At 38.3% G+C, this 18,561-nt stretch overlaps 2 protein-coding genes and 1 long non-coding RNA gene across 3 annotated transcripts; 1 reads left to right on the forward strand and 2 right to left on the reverse strand.

Annotated features, from left to right (window-relative positions):
• Positions 1-300: 300 nt before the first annotated feature.
• On the reverse strand, positions 301-4,470 carry LOC135635212 (protein SICKLE-like). Its single transcript, XM_065146138.1, has 2 exons — positions 4,068-4,470; positions 301-1,429 (listed from the first exon to the last, which is right to left on the reverse strand). The coding sequence occupies exons 1-2, from the start codon at positions 4,399-4,401 to the stop codon at positions 771-773; spliced, it is 993 nt and encodes a 330-aa protein (XP_065002210.1). The 5' UTR covers positions 4,402-4,470; the 3' UTR covers positions 301-770.
• A 7,580-nt stretch (positions 4,471-12,050) lies between these two features.
• LOC135637307 (uncharacterized) lies at positions 12,051-14,402 on the forward strand. The gene is made up of 2 exons (XR_010496212.1): positions 12,051-12,503; positions 13,661-14,402. It is a non-coding gene; the product is annotated as an uncharacterized LOC135637307 (long non-coding RNA).
• Positions 14,403-14,847: 445 nt separating this feature from the next.
• Positions 14,848-17,958, reverse strand: LOC135637306 (calmodulin-like protein 8). Its single transcript, XM_065149964.1, has 4 exons — positions 17,773-17,958; positions 15,790-15,947; positions 15,617-15,697; positions 14,848-15,246 (listed from the first exon to the last, which is right to left on the reverse strand). The coding sequence occupies exons 1-4, from the start codon at positions 17,843-17,845 to the stop codon at positions 15,112-15,114; spliced, it is 447 nt and encodes a 148-aa protein (XP_065006036.1). The 5' UTR covers positions 17,846-17,958; the 3' UTR covers positions 14,848-15,111.
• Between the last annotated feature and the right edge of the window lie 603 nt (positions 17,959-18,561).

The raw sequence follows: 18,561 nt of genomic DNA on the forward strand, positions 1-18,561 counted from the left end.
TTAGAAAAATCGGGTCGATTTTGACTCAATGTGCATTGACTATCTCAAACAGAGCTCATTAGAAAATAAGAACAAAAAATAAAAAATGAAAAGTTTAAAACCAATAATTCGAAGTTCATTACCACACTAGAGAAAACTCCAGCTGCACCGAGGCATCAACTGTGACTTGATGAAGGAGCAGTTTGAAATTCTATTTTAAATCTGAGAACATCATTCGATATGGGCTTTTCCTAAGCAAAATTGCTGTTATTGAAAGCAATTTAATCAAGTCAACAAATATGCAGCTAAACTGGAACAGCATCACCACAAAAATGATTTCCCCATAGCTAGTAGATTGGTCAGCCGCAAACCAAGTCTGACTGTTAAAAGAGTTACACTACTGCAATATTGCATTTGCATCAGAATTCAAAATGGAACGTCAGTTTCTTTCAGGCTGGAAATTAAAAACCAAGGCTGCACAGCACCTTTTCTTAGTTACAAATGTCGATGAACATTCTACCGTTGCCTCAACTTTTCTGGCTTACATTTCTTAAGTGTAACATTGTTACAACTGTCAAAGAACATTCTGCCGTTGCCGCATATGTTCTTGCATCCAATTGCCTTTTCTTTATGGCACACTGCTCCAGGGAACTTTTTTCAGATCATCTAGCTGCTGATTTAGTCTTACCAATGGAGAGGTCCATGATGCTGACGACAAGATCTTTGCATTCCAAAGTGTTATATTTGAATAAATCACTTGCGAACCTTTCTAATGGAATTAGAGGTGGAATCTAATCATCATTGACGGCCTCTTCCAAGGACGCTGCAAGGAATTCAGCGAGGCTTGACTTGGAACTGAACTGGTTTCTCCTCTCGGTTTCAGATACTCCGCTTTTCTTCCCGGATATTGATTCTGGAAGCCAATATCCATGGCCAGCCATTGGCTCCAGTATATTTCCAACTACTGGTTCTAAGTCATGCCAAGGGTTCTCAATCATAGACTTCAAGTAGTAACGCTCAATATCTTCTCGAGCTGAGGCTTTACCACTAAAACTTCGGCCTCTACCACCACTTGGCCTAGGACTTGGGCCACCACAAAATTGTCGACCCCTGCCTCTTCCAGTAATAGATTGTGGACTATTACTAAAGGCAATGCTCCTAGGACTTTCTACTGGTCCAAAATGAGGGCTCCTAGGAACACTGTTGGAAGAGTATGTGGAAAAGCCACGTCCAGTGGAACCACTTCCACTGGATCTGTTCCAGGAACCTGGGCCACAAGCAGGGGATCCTCGGTACCCTGAGAAGGGAGTTGGTGACCGAACAGGGCTTCTCCATGGACTACTGTAAGGTACATGTGATGGTGTTCCATATGAGCTAGAATCTGGCGGCTGGGACATATGAAGCTGCTGAACCGAAGCATAACTGCTATCCATGTATGTGTTCCTTATTCCTGCTAGAACAAGAAAACATACCAAAAGATAATGCTCAACTTCATATACTTTGCTTTCAGGAAAATATTAGTAGCGATTCATTTTGCATACCAAAAGGAAAGAAAAACAAAATAACAAAGATATCACTAAACCAATTGAGGCCTGGCCTAGTAGCCAGTTCTCCTCTGTCTTGAACAAGTCTGTGTTTCAATCCTTGCAGAAGTGATGCTTATGTATTTGACCCATACAATTTTGTAGAAGGTTCCCATCCCATCCAATATTCTCGAAAAGAAAATAAAACTAAAAATTTACAATTGGAAGCAAGGATCTAAAACCCATTGTCATTTATTTTAACACTAAGACCATTGTAATTTTAGATCCATGCATAAAAACACTATAAACTTACACATTAACACCTTTAAAAACATAATAAAGCTAAACTGACACATTTTAGTAATTCATCTCCATTAGACACTATAAATTAACTGTTAGCTTAAACTCTAACTTGCATTAACACCTTTAAAACATAATGAAGCTAAAAACATTAGGGATATTTCGACTAGTGTTAACAACGGCTAGAGTTCTTAATTTGGGGTTATATATATTTTAACAACACTGGAAATGTGGAGGATCTTAATAATTGTAGGGATATATGAGTTATACTAAAGTTCTCAAGAATATATATGCAAAATCCTAATATTTAAATATGTCAAAGACTGAGATATATATACATTGCTAGAATATGGCATTAAAGCCTTAATCTATTCATCATGAAAGAAACCATGCTTTTGTAGAATAAAAATGCATATGAAGAACTTATGATTAATAAATTATTACTTTAATTTTCATAACCATAATCAGGTGTTCAATGCATCACTCAAGAGAAACAAAGTTCTTCCAAGAACCATCAACGAAAAATCAGCAAAGTACCAAAAACTATTTGCTCTTTTTTACAAACTGTTAAAAAATATATAACACAAAGTAGAATCTAACATGCACCAAGACATAGAATCATCATATATTTTAATGATAAATACCAAGAAATTCCAAGCATATGCATTTTACAGTTTGAAAGCTATTTCATGAACACTGAACAGACAAAATATTCAGAAAAGTTGGGTGGGTTATTAAATGAGAGATTGGGAGAGTTCCTGGCACTTTGTAAGATCAATAAGAATCCAATCACATGACGTGTCATCTGACTTCATATAATTTGTTTCACAGCAGAAAACAAAAGTTTATAAAAGGGAGTTGAAGTGTTTAAAACCCTTTCATTTAAAGATTTTTTGATGAGAACTGAATAGGTGCCAGTGTTAAACAAGTTGGAGAGGGTAACAAGAGAAAGATCTGACGAAGTTAATTGCATTACTAAATCTTATCATATGGCTCATTGCCTGATCCCACTATTTAATGTGATTGAGATAAAACATAAGTTAAGAGGCAGTAGAAGTTCTGATGAAATAATTGACTTTCACAATGTCCTACCACCGGAGGGGAGTTGATTCTAACTCCAGTTCTTGATTTACTGTTTTAAGCATGGATGTTTAACCCATCAATGAAATAGAAAAGCTTTTATAAATAATAAGGTTCTCAATCAGTTGGAGGAAGGAAAAGAGAAACACCTCCAAGTCTTAGTTCAAGAAATAAAAAAAAGGGAAAAAAAATTCAATGATCTTATACAAGTCTAACATATTCAGTCCAGTGATATGCAGATTGCAAAACCTTGGAAATCACTATACAAGTGATTCCATAATGTGCCAAACTAAAAGTACACCACACTATGGTGTTCTAGAAAAGCTAATCGCTAAAAATTTCCTTTTCTAACAAAACATAGACTCACATCAGGTTGAAAATCATCAAGACCCTGAAAGACAATCCAAACTCCAGTCCTTAACCAAAGAACAAACAAGTTAAAATAATAACAAAAAGCAGAAAGACGATAATTTAAACCCAACACTTGGATGGAGGTAGTCATCTTTTTCTACCTTATAAACAAATTGGACAAAAAAGTTATTCAAGTGAAGATCATAGAGGAAACCAGTTGAAATGGATTTCAAGATTTGGTTTGCAAAAAGAAGAGATATTAGGGGTGCTTTGAAGTGCATTTGAATAGTTATGTTGACTAGATCTCCATATGACTATAAGGGAATTGATATCCAATTCCTCTAAGCGAGCAAGGACTAAAAGGGAAGCTGTGCACAAGACTCCTGCCAATATGCGATTTTAGGAGGGTCAATGTACACAAACTTCCCCTTGCAAGCAAAGATGTTATTTTTGTAACTTAAACCCTGGACACCTAGACCGAGGAGCAACTTTACTACCACACCATGGCTTGCCTTCTTCCAACCGAGAAACAAAGAATTGCTAGAATTATAGAACTCCAATAAATCTAAATGGTATCATTACTCTTAAGTTGCGGAATCAAGCATGACAAAGATGAGGCTAAAACCTAGCTCTAAGGAGGGAGTATTATGCCCATCAGACGGCAACTTGCATGGATGATTAACCTTAGTTGCTTGCAAGGAAATTTCCCTCGCATTAAAAACCAAAAGCATGCATCAATTCTTTCAGCTATTTACAATCAGAATAAAAAAAATATTCACCTAAATCAAATCAATAGGAAGGAAAAGACAAGAAATAAAAGAAATTCGGAATTACCACTAGGGAAGGTTGATTGCGGCGGCGGCGGAGGAGTAGGAGGATGAGGGCGGTAGGGGGAAGAGGGACTAAATCCGGCGGCGCCGGTGCCCACGCCTCTCATCCTCTTAGCGGCCGAGAAGGTCGACATCGGATCGGAATAGAACTCGAACCTGGGGGCGGGCGGCGGGGGGCTTTCGAGGCCCCCTGGCAGCGGAACCGGAGGTTCTGAGAGAAGCGGCAGCGGCAGGGGCACCGGCGCCGAGGCTGGAGAGGAATAGGGGGAAGCGGCGGCCCGTGAGGCCTCCGTGCGCATGGCTTGAAGCCTCTCCCTCCTCTTCGCCGAATCCTCCATGGAAACCACGACGCGGATCCGAAACGGGCGAGGAATCCCTAAAGCCCGACAGCGCGTGTAAACAGAAGAGAGCCAAGAGACCTATTTGATTCCGGATTCAAGGACACCATCACAACCGTTGAATGGATTTTGATATTAGCGTTATCATCCGAGTATAGTCGGATCATATGCAATTATTGCAACGAATCCCGCCTCATTCTGGGGTTGTGGTCTTGTTCCTCTTTCTTGATCTTTTAGGGTAATATATGTAATATATGCAATTATATTATCTCTACCTCACCATTAGACCCATTATATTTCTTGATCTTTTAGGGTTGTGGCCTTGTTTCTTTTTCTTGATCTTTTAGGGTAATATATGTAATTATCTTTTAGGGGTAATATATGTAATTATATTACCTCTACCTCCACATTAGATCCATTATCGATTTTGTCTTTGACCTTACCAACGCTTTTCGCCCTTGGTTACCTTCGTCTTACCAAGGAGATGGTCAAAGGTAAAAGTATAAGCAAGGCTATGAACAGAGACAACAATGAGTCCATTAGGGATAAGGGTTAAATTATCTTATATATATATATATAAAAGACCATGATAGAAACAAGAGTGCTCTGTATAAAATTTTCAAAACTAAGGGTTTTTTTAAAAATTTATCATTTTATAATATCTTATATTCTTAAAAATCCCTAATTGAACTAGATATTGGGGAATATCTTTCAGAGTAAAAAAAAATTATACGGATCCTATGCACCAAAGAATTATTTAATTATGATGTTTTAACATTAAATCAGACATGTAAAGTACTTTTACTATTAGAATCCTTACTTAACCAAGTATATATAAATAGGAAAGGCAATTGGATGTGGATATTTGGTCATATAAATGCTTTCAATTACTTTACCAGAGACTGTCAGACTTGAATGCACTCAAGCCTCTGTAATTAAGTTCCCATATGCTACCATAAGAGTTTCCAGTGATATGTATCTTTGAACAATAAAGCCTCAGTTAGTAAATCATCTTTTACATGTATGAAGCTTCTAATTTTCTTGGCTAAGATCATTTAAGAGAGTTGACTTGACAATGACTTTAAGCAACTCACAACAGGTTAGAATTCCAAGTGGAGTTCCTTTGTTTTCTCAAAAATCTTTATTTTATTAGGACTCACAACAATGAGGTTATCATCTTTTTCCCCTTGAAAATAATCTGTTGGTTTTAACATATACCATATGAAGGTTAATTAGGCATACATTTTCCTGGTTTCTTGATCTGTTACTACACATCAAAGTTGGAATTAGACATGTGTGTATCACCTGTAATGAACACCATGAGCAGTGTCTTTTTTCTTCTGTAGGTGAAACTTGTCTGGAATCAGACTCTCTGTTTCTTAGGGTGTCAGAAAGCTATCACAAAGTACATGATTTGAGTTTGCATTTGTCTATCTGTTCACGAGCTGCAGCTTCAAATGAGAGAACATATCTGCCTCCAAGAACAGCACCAATGGTTGATCATCCCTTGTAAGTTCTTTGAGTTGTAGGTAGCATAGCGTCTCTTAGAAAACCCTTAACCATCAAGAACAGGACTAAGGAATGATTCAGTATTGAACTGCCAAGGGAAAACGTAAATGATGCAGAAAAGAACAAAAGCATGTAAACAAACCAGACTTGGGAGGCAAATTCACTGTAGTGAAGTTAAATGGATGCATACAATTACTGATGCAGACATGTTTGGATTCAGATCTAAGAAGAAACCTAAAACCAGTGAGCAGAGCCAACTTTGCTTGCTGAGATGCAAAGAAATGGCACACACCATGTGCCTCCCTGTGACCGTGCCGAGCAAGTGCAACACATGCAAGCGAAAATATTCCGTGTGTTTCCGGAATGACGCTTGCATGCGCGACAATGAGCTCCTCCAGAGCGCGATCAAAGGCGATATGAGCTCTCCAATGCAATCGAGTACTGTAAACTATAGGATCGATCATCTCCCTCTTCCCTTCATTGGATTATATTCAATGGAGTACTGCAACCACACTCCTCATTGAGGCGAGGGAGGTGAGGACCACGCACCTCAGTTGTCTGAATCTAGGGTTTCTTTACATTTTCTTGTCAGCAGCAACCCATGGACGCAACGCGACCTGCAAAACAGTATGATGGCCTTGTCGATACCCAGAAGGTCTGTGCTTCTTCCAGCTAACTCGAAACCCTATATGATCACGGTGGTGGCATGGGCTGGCAAGTGTTTCACCGGTCATCTCAAGGTGGGATGCTGATTAGTACAAGATGCTAGGTTTACTTGTACTGCAGTCTAAGAGTAGGGCTAACATGCATGCAAACAAAGGGAATCAGTGTGGTCGGATTCAGCATGTGGTTCTCTGCAAAGGAAGACAAGGGAAGAGCTCTTTCCTTTGGATTCTAACCCCATCTTAAACGCTGTCATTCAACAGCCAAGTTGAGGATACCAAATGCACTGAACACAAGTATGATTATAGGGAGGTGAAGCTTAATTGCATGAATCTTTCGTCAACTGTTGCAGACTTTGTTTACATTGGAAGGAGTGTGTAAACTAAGTTACAAAGGGTTCACTGCATGTTACTTAGATTCCTCAACGATTTGTTTCTTTTGCCTCGGTAGTATAAAGCCTCGAAACCCTACTGGTGTGCATCCGCTCACATATGGAAAGGTGAGACAGTCAAATCCTTCCTTCGCCTTCTCCTCCTATACTCCTATCTGTCTGAAATCCAATCCTCAGTCTTTACAGTCAGAATCCATCTTACGGATGCTTGTTCTCTTCCCATCTTCTTTCTCTACAAATCAGGGATCTGTGTCATACTCCCACAAACCTTTTCTCTTAGTGTTCACTCATCATCTGTGTCGTCCTTCTTCTTCTGATCTCTTCCCCCTTTTTCTCTTCATGTGTAAGATTCTTTTTTATCTGCTTCTTCTATTATGCATCACATATGCATGGATTTTACGTCGAGAACTTTATGGGTTCTCCTATAGAGCTTGGATTTTTCTCTTTTCCTTTCTCTTGCAAATTGAATCTAAACTGATTCAAACTATTGACTTCACGTACTAATCTCTTTCAGACCGGTTCACCTCTCAGATCTTCCTCTCTCTATATCCTCCGATGGAAGTTGCCGGAAGAAGTGCCCAAGGGAATGAGTGAAGCTGCCAGCATGATCTAGCTCAAGGATAAAAGCTAGATTTTGATCATAAACCCTCTTGTAGCTTTGAAGGAACTTGGCCATAAACATGAATCCTGGAGATGCCAAAGAATGAAAACATGATTAAAGGACATTATTCCTGGCTAGGTCATGCTCTGGCAGCTTCATTTCTTCCCTTGCTGGGCGCAATAGATGCACCACCACCACCATGACAGGGAAGACGCGAGAAAGGAGAATAGCAGTGTAAGTATGCCTTTTCTTATGCTGATTGACATGGTCATGCTTCTTGTCCATTGCATCCATGAATTCTCTTATCAGTTGGTACAGTACTACCCCATGGCCAGCAGGATCCACTTTACTTGCCTTTGATTCTAGTTTTATCTTTGTCTGCTGAAGGGTGCTATTGGGGAACAAAGTACCCCGGTATGTGAGTGTGGGCTCAAATGTTTGTGCTGTTTACATCAAATCCATGACAGTAGGACAGTAATCCAGCTATATCTCCATGGATTCTTTATTCCTATCTTTCCTTGTACACTTGTGTGTGCAAGTTAAACAAGTTACATGATCTGATATCAGTGAAGCTTCACCTCCTCCATGTTGAATTTACAGTAGCTTACAGAAGATGGAGGTGAATCATGTATCACGTGCACTTCAAATCAACATCCTCCAGGTCCAGTATGTCTGCTTCCATTGTGCATTGAGGTGACACATCTCAAGTGCTTGCAATTGGTCTGCTATGATCAGGTCATCATCAGCATGATAAAAAGGTTGCAGTCTCAGCTACTTCAGGACTTTGGCCTAATCTGGCTCAAGCACTTGCCTTTGCTGTGGATTGATTGATGTTAAAGAGCATCCATGTAAAACAATATGTACATTCTATTCATGTTGTTTTGCAAGAGCGGGAACATAGAGGATCAGTCTTTAGATTTGCATGACTTGAATCCAGCCTTGAAGTCCACAAGAGGCATTCAGAATCTTGATGAAATAAACTCACATCTATAAGCATTTATCACCTATATACTCATTTGCACAATTGAAAGTGAAAAATGTAGTGATCTATTGCACAACATTCATGATTTTGTCACTAAACCTAGTTTGATATTTAAGATACAAGTGGGAAAATAAGAAGAAAAAAAAAAAAGACTGTGGTGTCAATTAAGAACAAACAATGTGTGTGGTCATAATGAGGCTTCAATTAACTGAATGATGCAACATTCCAAATGTGTTGCTGCTTGTCACTCTCAGAATCCCTTAATGGTTGTCTCAATCCATGAAATAGTTTGTACCTGCAGATATGTATAACCAGCTCATAATCCTGTCTGCCTCTACAACAAAACAGTTTCATCCATATATATTGGTCTTAGTTGAACAATATGAATACTCTATGAGCCTTTTGGACATCATCATGATATGACATTCAGAATAGTCTTGGTGCATATCACCAGAGTAGATGCCTAAAGTGAATGATTTTTTTTTTCTCTTATAGTATGTTTAAAGTGAGTGTTTGATGCCAAACAAGGATCCAATGTGACAAGACATGAATCATTTTTGCACTCACACTGCAATATGATTGCTTTTGTATATGGCTTTGACAACTAAGATGTTGGAAGCCATTTTTATTGGCTTCCATGTCAGTCATGTATGCTTTGAACTCATTAACCTATCAACATATGGCTTTCTGTAGGCTTATCTGACTCAATTTAGGGTCTCAACTATGACAAATTTCCTGACCTTCAAGAGGTGCTAGCACATCAGTAAAGCTTCACCTGGAACATTCCATCACTGTTACAAGAAATTGATGTTTGCTCCAGATTTATCCTTGTCCCTTGAAATTAGACTTCTTCTGTTGATTGTATATGTCAATGAAAATAATCCACAATTAAGTAAAAAAGATTTTAGTCATGTGAAAAGTTTTCACTATCACAATTATACTTCCATTGGAGTCCACTTATCTGTGATAACTAGCAAAATTTGTGTGATAATTTTGAAGGAAAAAGGTCATTAGAACAGAAAGATACATGAAAGTGTATTCACATAGAGTTGATTAATTAACCTTGTAGATGCAAAACCCTACACTCCCTCAAACTGTACAAATGGCCTCATATGTCTAATCTTCCTGTGTTGGAATTTTTTATTGGCTTCCAGGAATGTCAAGCTTAGGCACTTTTCCTTGAAGTCTTTGTGATTCCTCTGTCGAGATATTGAGGTTCCTCAAGGTTGCTTTGTCAAGCAAACCTCAAGACCTAAATAGGTGTTAGTTACACCAAGAGAGATGGAAAAATCCCTACTTTAGTTGTAAGACAACAACAAATGCTGATAGGAACTAATTAGCAGTTAGTGTGGCTACATTTTAGGATGATTGTTTTGGCTCTTGGGAACTACTTGTGGCTTTCCAAAGCAAACAGAGAAGAAAGTCCAAGCAACTCCAGAAACTTCCAAAGTTGCTAATGGTTCACCAAGATCTTATTTCTTCTCTCTGGATCAAGATCTTTTTTATACTGTGAAATGTTTCCACCATCATGTTATTCCTGGTTGAGTCTTTTTTAAGAGCATTTCCTGTATCATTATGGACACTTACTGGTGCTAGCATAGATAAAAATGCATTAAACTCATCTTCTTTCCTTTGGGGTGATGTTAGAGAGGATGTGAGTGATGGTTGGATCAGATTGAGTCAATTCTATGATCAGTGTCATCCTTGACACAACAAGTAAACTTATCCTGCCATGTGTTCATAAGGATTGTGATATTTAATCCAAAGGCATTATACATTTATATCCTATCTTGCTTTGTCACCATAGCATCTTACAGTGTTCCTTGTATTCCTTCAAATAAAAGAAATTATTCCCTAGATTGTGAAGAATAGTTTCGATTGCAACCCTCAACTTATTATGAAGAACAAATCTATGAGACACCCAACTTATCAAGTCTGACATCAATGTCAAAACTTAAAAGGAGACAGCCTCTTGTGATTTTCCTGTTGAATCATATGTTTTAACAGTATTTATTTTTGTATGTTCTTAAACCTCTTGTACTAAAAGTACAAGATAATTAGAGGTTAATATATAGGTGCAATTACCAACAAATTAATTAAAAGAAGTCACATCCAACTGATTGGAGCTGCTCCTTGCTAAACTTTCCTTCAACCTGCATTTGGTCTCATGAAGAGAGCAGCAGACACCATGCAGAAAATGTTGGCATGTTTAATTGATGTGGTTACACTGTCACCTGTTGCAGACCCTTCTGAATCAGGCCAAGTCCATTGAATGCAATGATTTAACATGCACCAAAAAAAAAGAAAACTGGATATGTATACTTTCTTGTGTCTCCTTTTGCAACTTTTGAGTGCCAAATCAATTGCTGTCACTGAACTAATAGTGCAGAGCAGTGGACTTGCAAGAGTATCCAAACAGTGGTCCTCAAGGAAGACTCACATGAACTACAACCTATCAGCCTACAAACTGTAGGACAAATACTTTTAGACCATCAATAATCAAGTCCACATGTTTTCATGGAAGGCATAAACACACACACCCCTCATATGGCATTGAAATATTTATGCAACCACTGCTTGGCCAGTACAACTACCACTTGGATCCACAGAAAAATCACTGTTAGTCTACTGATTAAGCAAGGACTGATGTGAACATTAGATAGCTCAACCAAAGTTTTCTTAGAGTTTATTTGCTTTAGGTTTGTCACTGGTAAACAGCCTTCTGCTTTGTAGTTTCTGAATTGGGTGTGGTGAAAGCTTGGCCAGTGCCATGAAGACAAGCTTCCAAATAAGCAGCAACAAAGCCAACTATTAATCAGTTTAATTTGATATGATATAAGTAAGTAGTTAACAGCTAATTTGCCAAAGAAAAAGGCAATTGATATCTTTCTATGTCAAACACTGAAGAATGAGAAAGTAAAGTGATTGCAGTGACAGAAGATGGAAGCTATCATTTCATAATTAATGGAGTCAAGATCATGTGAACCAGTCCTTCAAAGATAACAGTAAGACAAGCTGACAGTTCAACAAAAATCTTTGATCAGAAAAATACAAAGAAAAAAAAAATCATATAATGCCCATATTGTTGTCATTGTCTTGATGATATGAAATTATTATTATTGTTGTTTATTAGAGAGATCTAAGCTAACGGTCATTTAGTAACATGGCCTTGTTACATTGGAATGCTTCACACACACACACACACACACACACACACACTTCTCCTCTCATGGTGATGCTGAGGAGAGACAAAGGGAACTCTGCATGCAGATTGGTCCCTCAACTCCCTCTCTCTCCTAACGAAACGTGGAGATGCATGAGAAAGGTCAGTCCAAAAGCTATTATAAGCTCACACTAAAAATATAGGAGCCTTTATTCTTTGTGGTGGTGGGTGGTGGCCTCTGCATGACCTTCTTCAATATCCCTTTCTTAGGGACCACCACCCCCCTCCCTTTATATTGTAGACTTCCTTGGAACCTATGGCAACCCCAAAAATACCAAAGGCCAGGAAATGCACGCCAGCCTTCTTCTTTCCTCCTCCCCTTCTTGCTATCTATCAGTCCTCTCACCATCCCAAGCCTCTCTCATACCCTCCTTCTATCCCTTCATCCGCTCACTCTGTGTGGATAGATCAGATGGTGCACCGTAAGGAGATAAAGCTGCCAGCATGATCTGATCTTTCCCCTCATAAGAAGCCAATCAGATCATCTGGCAGTTTCATCTGCTGATGGGAGCACGTGAAACGCAGGAGCTTAGCTATATATCGATCAGGTTTGGTTTTCCTAGTCCCTTTGACTCTTCTGTTGTTACTGCTGATGTTGCTGCTTGTGATATGAGAGAGGAGAGGAGAGGAGAGGAGATGGGAGAGAGAGCGAGAGAGTTTATTAGGTATCGGAGTGGATGGCAAAATCTGGACATGGAGGTGATCAATCTTGACAACATATATATCCCTCGCTGTGAGTTGCTGTTTCAATCCATCTTCTTGGATTCGACATCTTTCTTGCATTTGTATGCCTGAAGTTATAGATCGAGACTTCACATGATATTTGATCTTCCTTTCTTTCTCTTCTGGTTCTGTTTCGCATGGATGCTTACACCACGGACGAAGAGACCACATTGCATGACAAAGCTGTTCTTATGAGAACGCTTTATGTGTGCCTTTTACCTTAGTTTTCTGATCATCCATGTTTGGGAAGTAGAAACGATGACTATCTACCTTGTTTTGCAACACGATGGAAAAGTGACTGTCTCTGCTTTCTACATCGGCTTTGAGAAATCGTCTGGGGTTATCTTCCGTGGGTTCTTCAGACTCTGGCCCAACCCTATCCTGCATGTCCACTTTGTTTTGTTCTGTTCTGTAGCATCACTTGACCTAGTTTTCCCGTTTCACATGAATGTATATATGTAATTCACCCACCTCTCTCTCTCTCTCTCTCTCTCTCTCTCTCAGACACACACACACACATACAAACACAAAGCCTCATTGCTGGGGAACCTCATCTGAGAGCTTTCATCATCTGCAAACCACAGACCAATAAAGTCTCTATCTCATCACACATATCTTCTTGGAATCTCAGTATCTTCAGAGATTTGTTTGGTACTCAACCACGACCCTTTAGTCAAACTACTATGTCTCTCTCAGCACTTTGTTTTATATTGCAGTTTAGGTTTGTTCCCAAGACTGTCACACTGCTGCATGATCTTGACAGTAGAACTGCAAGTCTTCTCTCAAAGGTAGTGTGTAGTTTGCAAAGAAGAGTTGATAGGCCTGATGATAAACTTTCCAAGGAAGAGAAGGAATACCAATTGATGTAAAATAAGTGAGACATGTCCTAATGATGGTGGAGACTGTTGATGCAAGTTGTCTTTGTGATGACACATATATTCTAGCATCATTAGAAACAGAAGAATTAGTAGATGTATGTATGATGATGTCTTCCATGTTCTTTTATTCATATGGAAGATGAGGTTGCATCTTCTTGTAACAGATGCAATTCAGATTAGAATTTGGCTTTTTGTGCCATGACCAGTAGATATTTATTTCCAAGCCATTGATTGCTTACATGATTCTTCTATGGTTTTTGCACACCATCTAATAATATTATGCACATAGGTGATGATGGTTGTCCAAACTGGATATATTTAACAAGAACATCTTTCTCAAAGCTGGGTGTATGTTGTTTTCTCCAGCATATGTATCTTGATACACATGTCACACATTGTGTCTTGGTCTTGTTGCAGCTGCTCCTGTTGAAGGTGCTTCTCAATGTGAGCATTAGGTGACAAATACAACCCCTTAATTGATTTGAGTTTGTAATCTCGGTTTCTTTTAGCTCCCAACTTGTACTACATATTTTCTCATCTTGTCCTCACTACTTCATTTTGGTCTTTCCATGCAGCTTCAACTTTAGGGTTCTTTTCTCTATCAACAAATTTATGCAGGATCTTAGGAGTTAATATCTTTTTATCAATTTATATTTGACACTCTGACCAAAACAGATTTGCATCTTCTGCAATATGGTTCAGTGTCAGCTTGGTCAATTGGAGAAATAATTTGGAGTGTAGATATATACCCAGAGAATTTATCTGGATGTATGAAACATGGGGAAGGACTGCTGATGAAAGTTCTAGAGAAGACCTGAATTGAAATTGATTATGGTTAGGACATGTTAATATGGCATGCAAAATCTCATCAAAACAATACTGCCAAGTGATTGCTGATGAATGTCCCCTTTTTCTCATTTAAGGATCTTGAATTCTGGAGGTCTTCTTGATGCATTTAAGTTTCTTCTTTTTTTTTTTGTTTCTTGATTCTTGTCTTTGTTCTTAGTTCAATTGCATCTTCTTTTTTTTCCTGTTGATTTTGTTGATATTGTTGTTCTCTTTCATCACCATCATCATCTTCCTCTTCCTAGTCATGTTAACTTATAATTATGATCAATAAGAGTTTGTTCTCTTTTTAGGAAAGCAAGAGATCTCATGCTCTTAGAAAGATGAAGTTTCCATTGAAGATTTTTATTTCACCATCTCAATTGAACAAGAGCAATAGATGTGAGACATTATTTTCACAAAAGATGATGAATTTTAGAAGAGGAAAAAAAAAATCAATCTATCAGTCAAATTCTGGCTTAAAAAAAATTGAAGGAGAAAAGGCATTATTTTAATGAAAAAATTATATTTATATATATATAGTATATTATCACCAAATTTGCAAGGACATATTTTTCTAACTAGATGTTGACTAAAAGCATAAGCATGGAAGCATATCATTGATCCAAAGACTCATCATCAAAAAAATAATAAAGACCAAGCAAAAACTCAGCTTAACATTGAGCTTATTCTTTCTAGGTTGCATGTCATCTCTGACATGGAGACAGAAGAGGAATTAACTTACATGCTTGATATATACTGATGTAGCATTCAAAGAAAATATTTTGATGTTTAACCAACAAAAAATTGGCAACAGTGTTAAAAGTAATGAACAAATAATTATTGTACATAGATGTATTGACAATTTGCAGAGTCCCGTGGCACAAAGCTTTGATGTTTCTATGCATCTTAGGTTCAGACAGCCATCATCATCCGGGAGAACTCCTCAAAGTTCACTTGTCCATCACCATCAGTGTCGGCTTCCTTGATCATTTGAAGAACCTCTTCATCTGTCATTTTCTCCCCAAGATTGATCATCACATTCCTCAGCTACATGCAAGAAAGTTATAGTTAATGATCCAGTGAAGTTGTTTTTTCGGAATTCTAGAATGAGAATGCTTGATAAACTAAGTGCAAGAGAATCCGGAGATTGTCACAACCTCTGAAATTTGATCCAGGGATAGTAGTAGAATCTAAAAGTTTGTCGAGTTCAATGTAGCGGGTTACGATAGAAATAAGAACCAAAATTTCGTGGATCTGGATCGATGATCTAATCTAAATCGAAGCAATATTGGGCCGCGTTGGCAGGTTGTTGACATCCAAGTAATAAATTTTCGATGACTTACTTAGATAAGTAAACTACCAATTCAAAGAAAATATTTCTCTGACTAAAAGGGAATTAGCACAATCCAGCAGTTACCTCAGTGGCTGAGATGTACCCATTTTGGTCTTTGTCAAAAACTTTGAAGGCTTCTCTTAGTTCCTCCTCAGCATCACTCTCCTATGACATCAGGAAAAATCAAATGTTGTTGGTGAATATTTTTTATGACAAGTGTTTTGGAGCTTATTTTGCTGAATTGGATACTTGTCTACCTTCATCTTTCTAGCCATTAGATTCAAAAACTCTGTAAACTCTATGGTGCCATTGCCATTGATATCGACCTCCCTGATCATATCTTTCAGCTCTTCTTCAGTCGGGTACTGACCCAACGATCGGATGACAGTGGCCAGTTCCTCCAGTGTAATGCAGCCTATCATAACAGCATGTTAGCAAGAGGAATCTGAGAGGCGAGTTAAATTGTTAAGCAATTCCGAAAGGCAATAGAGAACTGCAGAGAATCATCCCATAGGTGGAGACTAAAACAACAATAAGCTGACTTTAGAAAAACTAATAGATTGCATTGCTGAAAACTCAATAACTTGACTTAAAAATTCTACAGAGGCAGTCAACTCAATGACTTGATGAAACTCTTATACTTACAAGACTCAGATAAATATCTAAATTTGGTGATCCATGCTTAGATTATTGTGTTTAGCTTTATCTACAATTAATCCTAAATGAAATTGTGTACGAACACAGAATTTTCGTAAAGCATATAATCTTTCATAATACATGTGTTTACCTACGAAAAAATGATAGTAACAATGGTCGAGAGAAAATATGGTCAAAACTAAAGGCTCATGTGCTATGTTACCTGAAGTGTGGTTCATTCTTGTATGTGGAACAAAAATAGGTATGCAGAGTGTTACCAAGTCCTGAAACCTGGGTTACATTTGTTCGAATATTTTCAATTGGAATGAAATATGTTTATCAAGAATGTGTAACACATCTTTACATAACATGTGTATATATGTGTGTACACAGAGGGATGCAAAATTAGTTCACGCAATTGCGGTAAATATTTGCCATCCATTAAAGGTGCATGTGCTCCTTCCCCTTTTCTCTTGAGCTTCTGAGATGTCGTTCTGTATGATCCACACAACAAAAGTTCCATTATCTAAATACTTTATAAAGATGTAAATTTTCGCCCCTCTTATGATCTATCACAATATATATTAGGTATAAGTGGTTATAAATTCGATTTGGGTTGTAGGAATCCAACTGAGCTTAAGCAACTTGTTCAATTACTAAATGAGTTTCTGGCAAAGAACAGGATATGAACTTGATTAATAACCAAGCATTTGACGTTGTGAAATAAAAATTTGACCTCAATAAGCAAGCCATTCGAAAGAGGATTGCTTTGGCATTAAAATGATCTGTCAAGCTTCCAAAATTTTGATGTACTGCTTAACATGGTCTGCAAGCAGAACAAAACTCATATAGAGGACCAGAACAATTTATTCTACTGTAAGTTGCCTTGAATTGCCCATGACCAACTCATGTATCCTACTCATAGAACATCAAACATTTGAAATAGGTAAATGTGAGTATTTCAGAGGAGGAAAAGTCAAAATCATCACAAATCCCTTACAAAGAACTCTAGAAAAGAGGGGGGGGGGGGGGGGGTGGGGTTTGGGGGAGGGAAATCACAAATCTGATATGGAAGTTACAAGGAAGCAAATTGCAGTAGAAACAGTAGTTTGAATCCAGTCAACAGATGTTTGTGAAATGATAACATTAAGCCTTCAATATCCAAACATTTACAGAGATATGGATATGAATATGAGACAATATTTACCTTTCCCTGAAGAAAAGATGAAAGACCAGAATCGCAAAAGACCAACTTTCCTAAGAGAGAAACTATTCCTATTAATTCATTAGCAAAAAAGATCAAGCCAATTAGAACTTTCACTGGTTCTGAGGACAAAGAAAGACCAATTTCTTTGGCCAAACATCACAGACTATGAGGCTAAAAACTAGATAAAAATCTGATAAACCAACAGAGAGGAAGAAAAAAAAGGTGAAGCAAAGGCAACCATATGCCCACTCGAGAAAAAAATCCCAATCCCATATCAGAACCAACTCACATGGACTCACAAACCATACAGATGAAGCTCATAAAACCAACGACACAGAAGCATAAGCAGGAAAAAAAGAAGGGCGGGCAAAGAGAGGCTGGCAGAAGAAGAACAAACCATCTCCATCCTTGTCGAAGAGGCAGAAGGCCTCTTGGAACTCAGATATCTGATCAGCTGACAACCGGTTCATGATAGCTTCACAGCCTTAAGAAGCAAACAGGAGGGAAGGAGCAAGGAAAGAGGGACAAGGAGTGGGGAAGCAAGGAAGGAAGGAAGGAAGATCCTGTGTGGTATTCTGAAGCTGGAAGGCATGCCCAAAGCCTCTTGTAGGCATGAAGCCTTTGCCTGCATAATAATAATAATAATAGCTTTGACCGGCCAAAAAGGCTGGTCAAATGCACATTTGACAGTACTATATTGTCGCAATCCAAAGCCCAAAAAAGCAGTTAAAATGGCATATTCACCCTTAATCTTAAGCATTATTTCTCAGTGTTCCAATCTCATTATTATTAGTTCTGGAAATTTGCTGAAAGAAATACAAAAGCCATGGTTTTGGAGGGATGTATGTACAAATTTTGGCTACTGATTAAGTATGCTCGATTGGCCATTCTAATTACCCAAAGATTATCTTCTTCATCCTCTTCCTCTCCTTGAATGCCACTCTAGTGCTTCATAGCAAATCCACAGTTGCAGGATGTCCACCTATGGATTGTAATTGCGGAAAGATGAGATCTTTGTAATCAAAATGAGTGCATCAAAGTCAGCAGAGTCGGGCAGGATCATCGAGTACTCAATCTCCCATTTCTTATTGTTCTCTTCCAGCTATGGACAGCTGGAGAGGTGGGATCAGGTGGTGCAGCCCCATGGGGTTGGGGTGGTGGTGGTGGTGTTGATGGTGGCGGCGGC

The sequence above is a fragment of the Musa acuminata genome, chromosome BXJ3-4, assembly GCF_036884655.1.
Source record: "Musa acuminata AAA Group cultivar baxijiao chromosome BXJ3-4, Cavendish_Baxijiao_AAA, whole genome shotgun sequence".
NCBI lineage: Eukaryota > Viridiplantae > Streptophyta > Magnoliopsida > Zingiberales > Musaceae > Musa > Musa acuminata.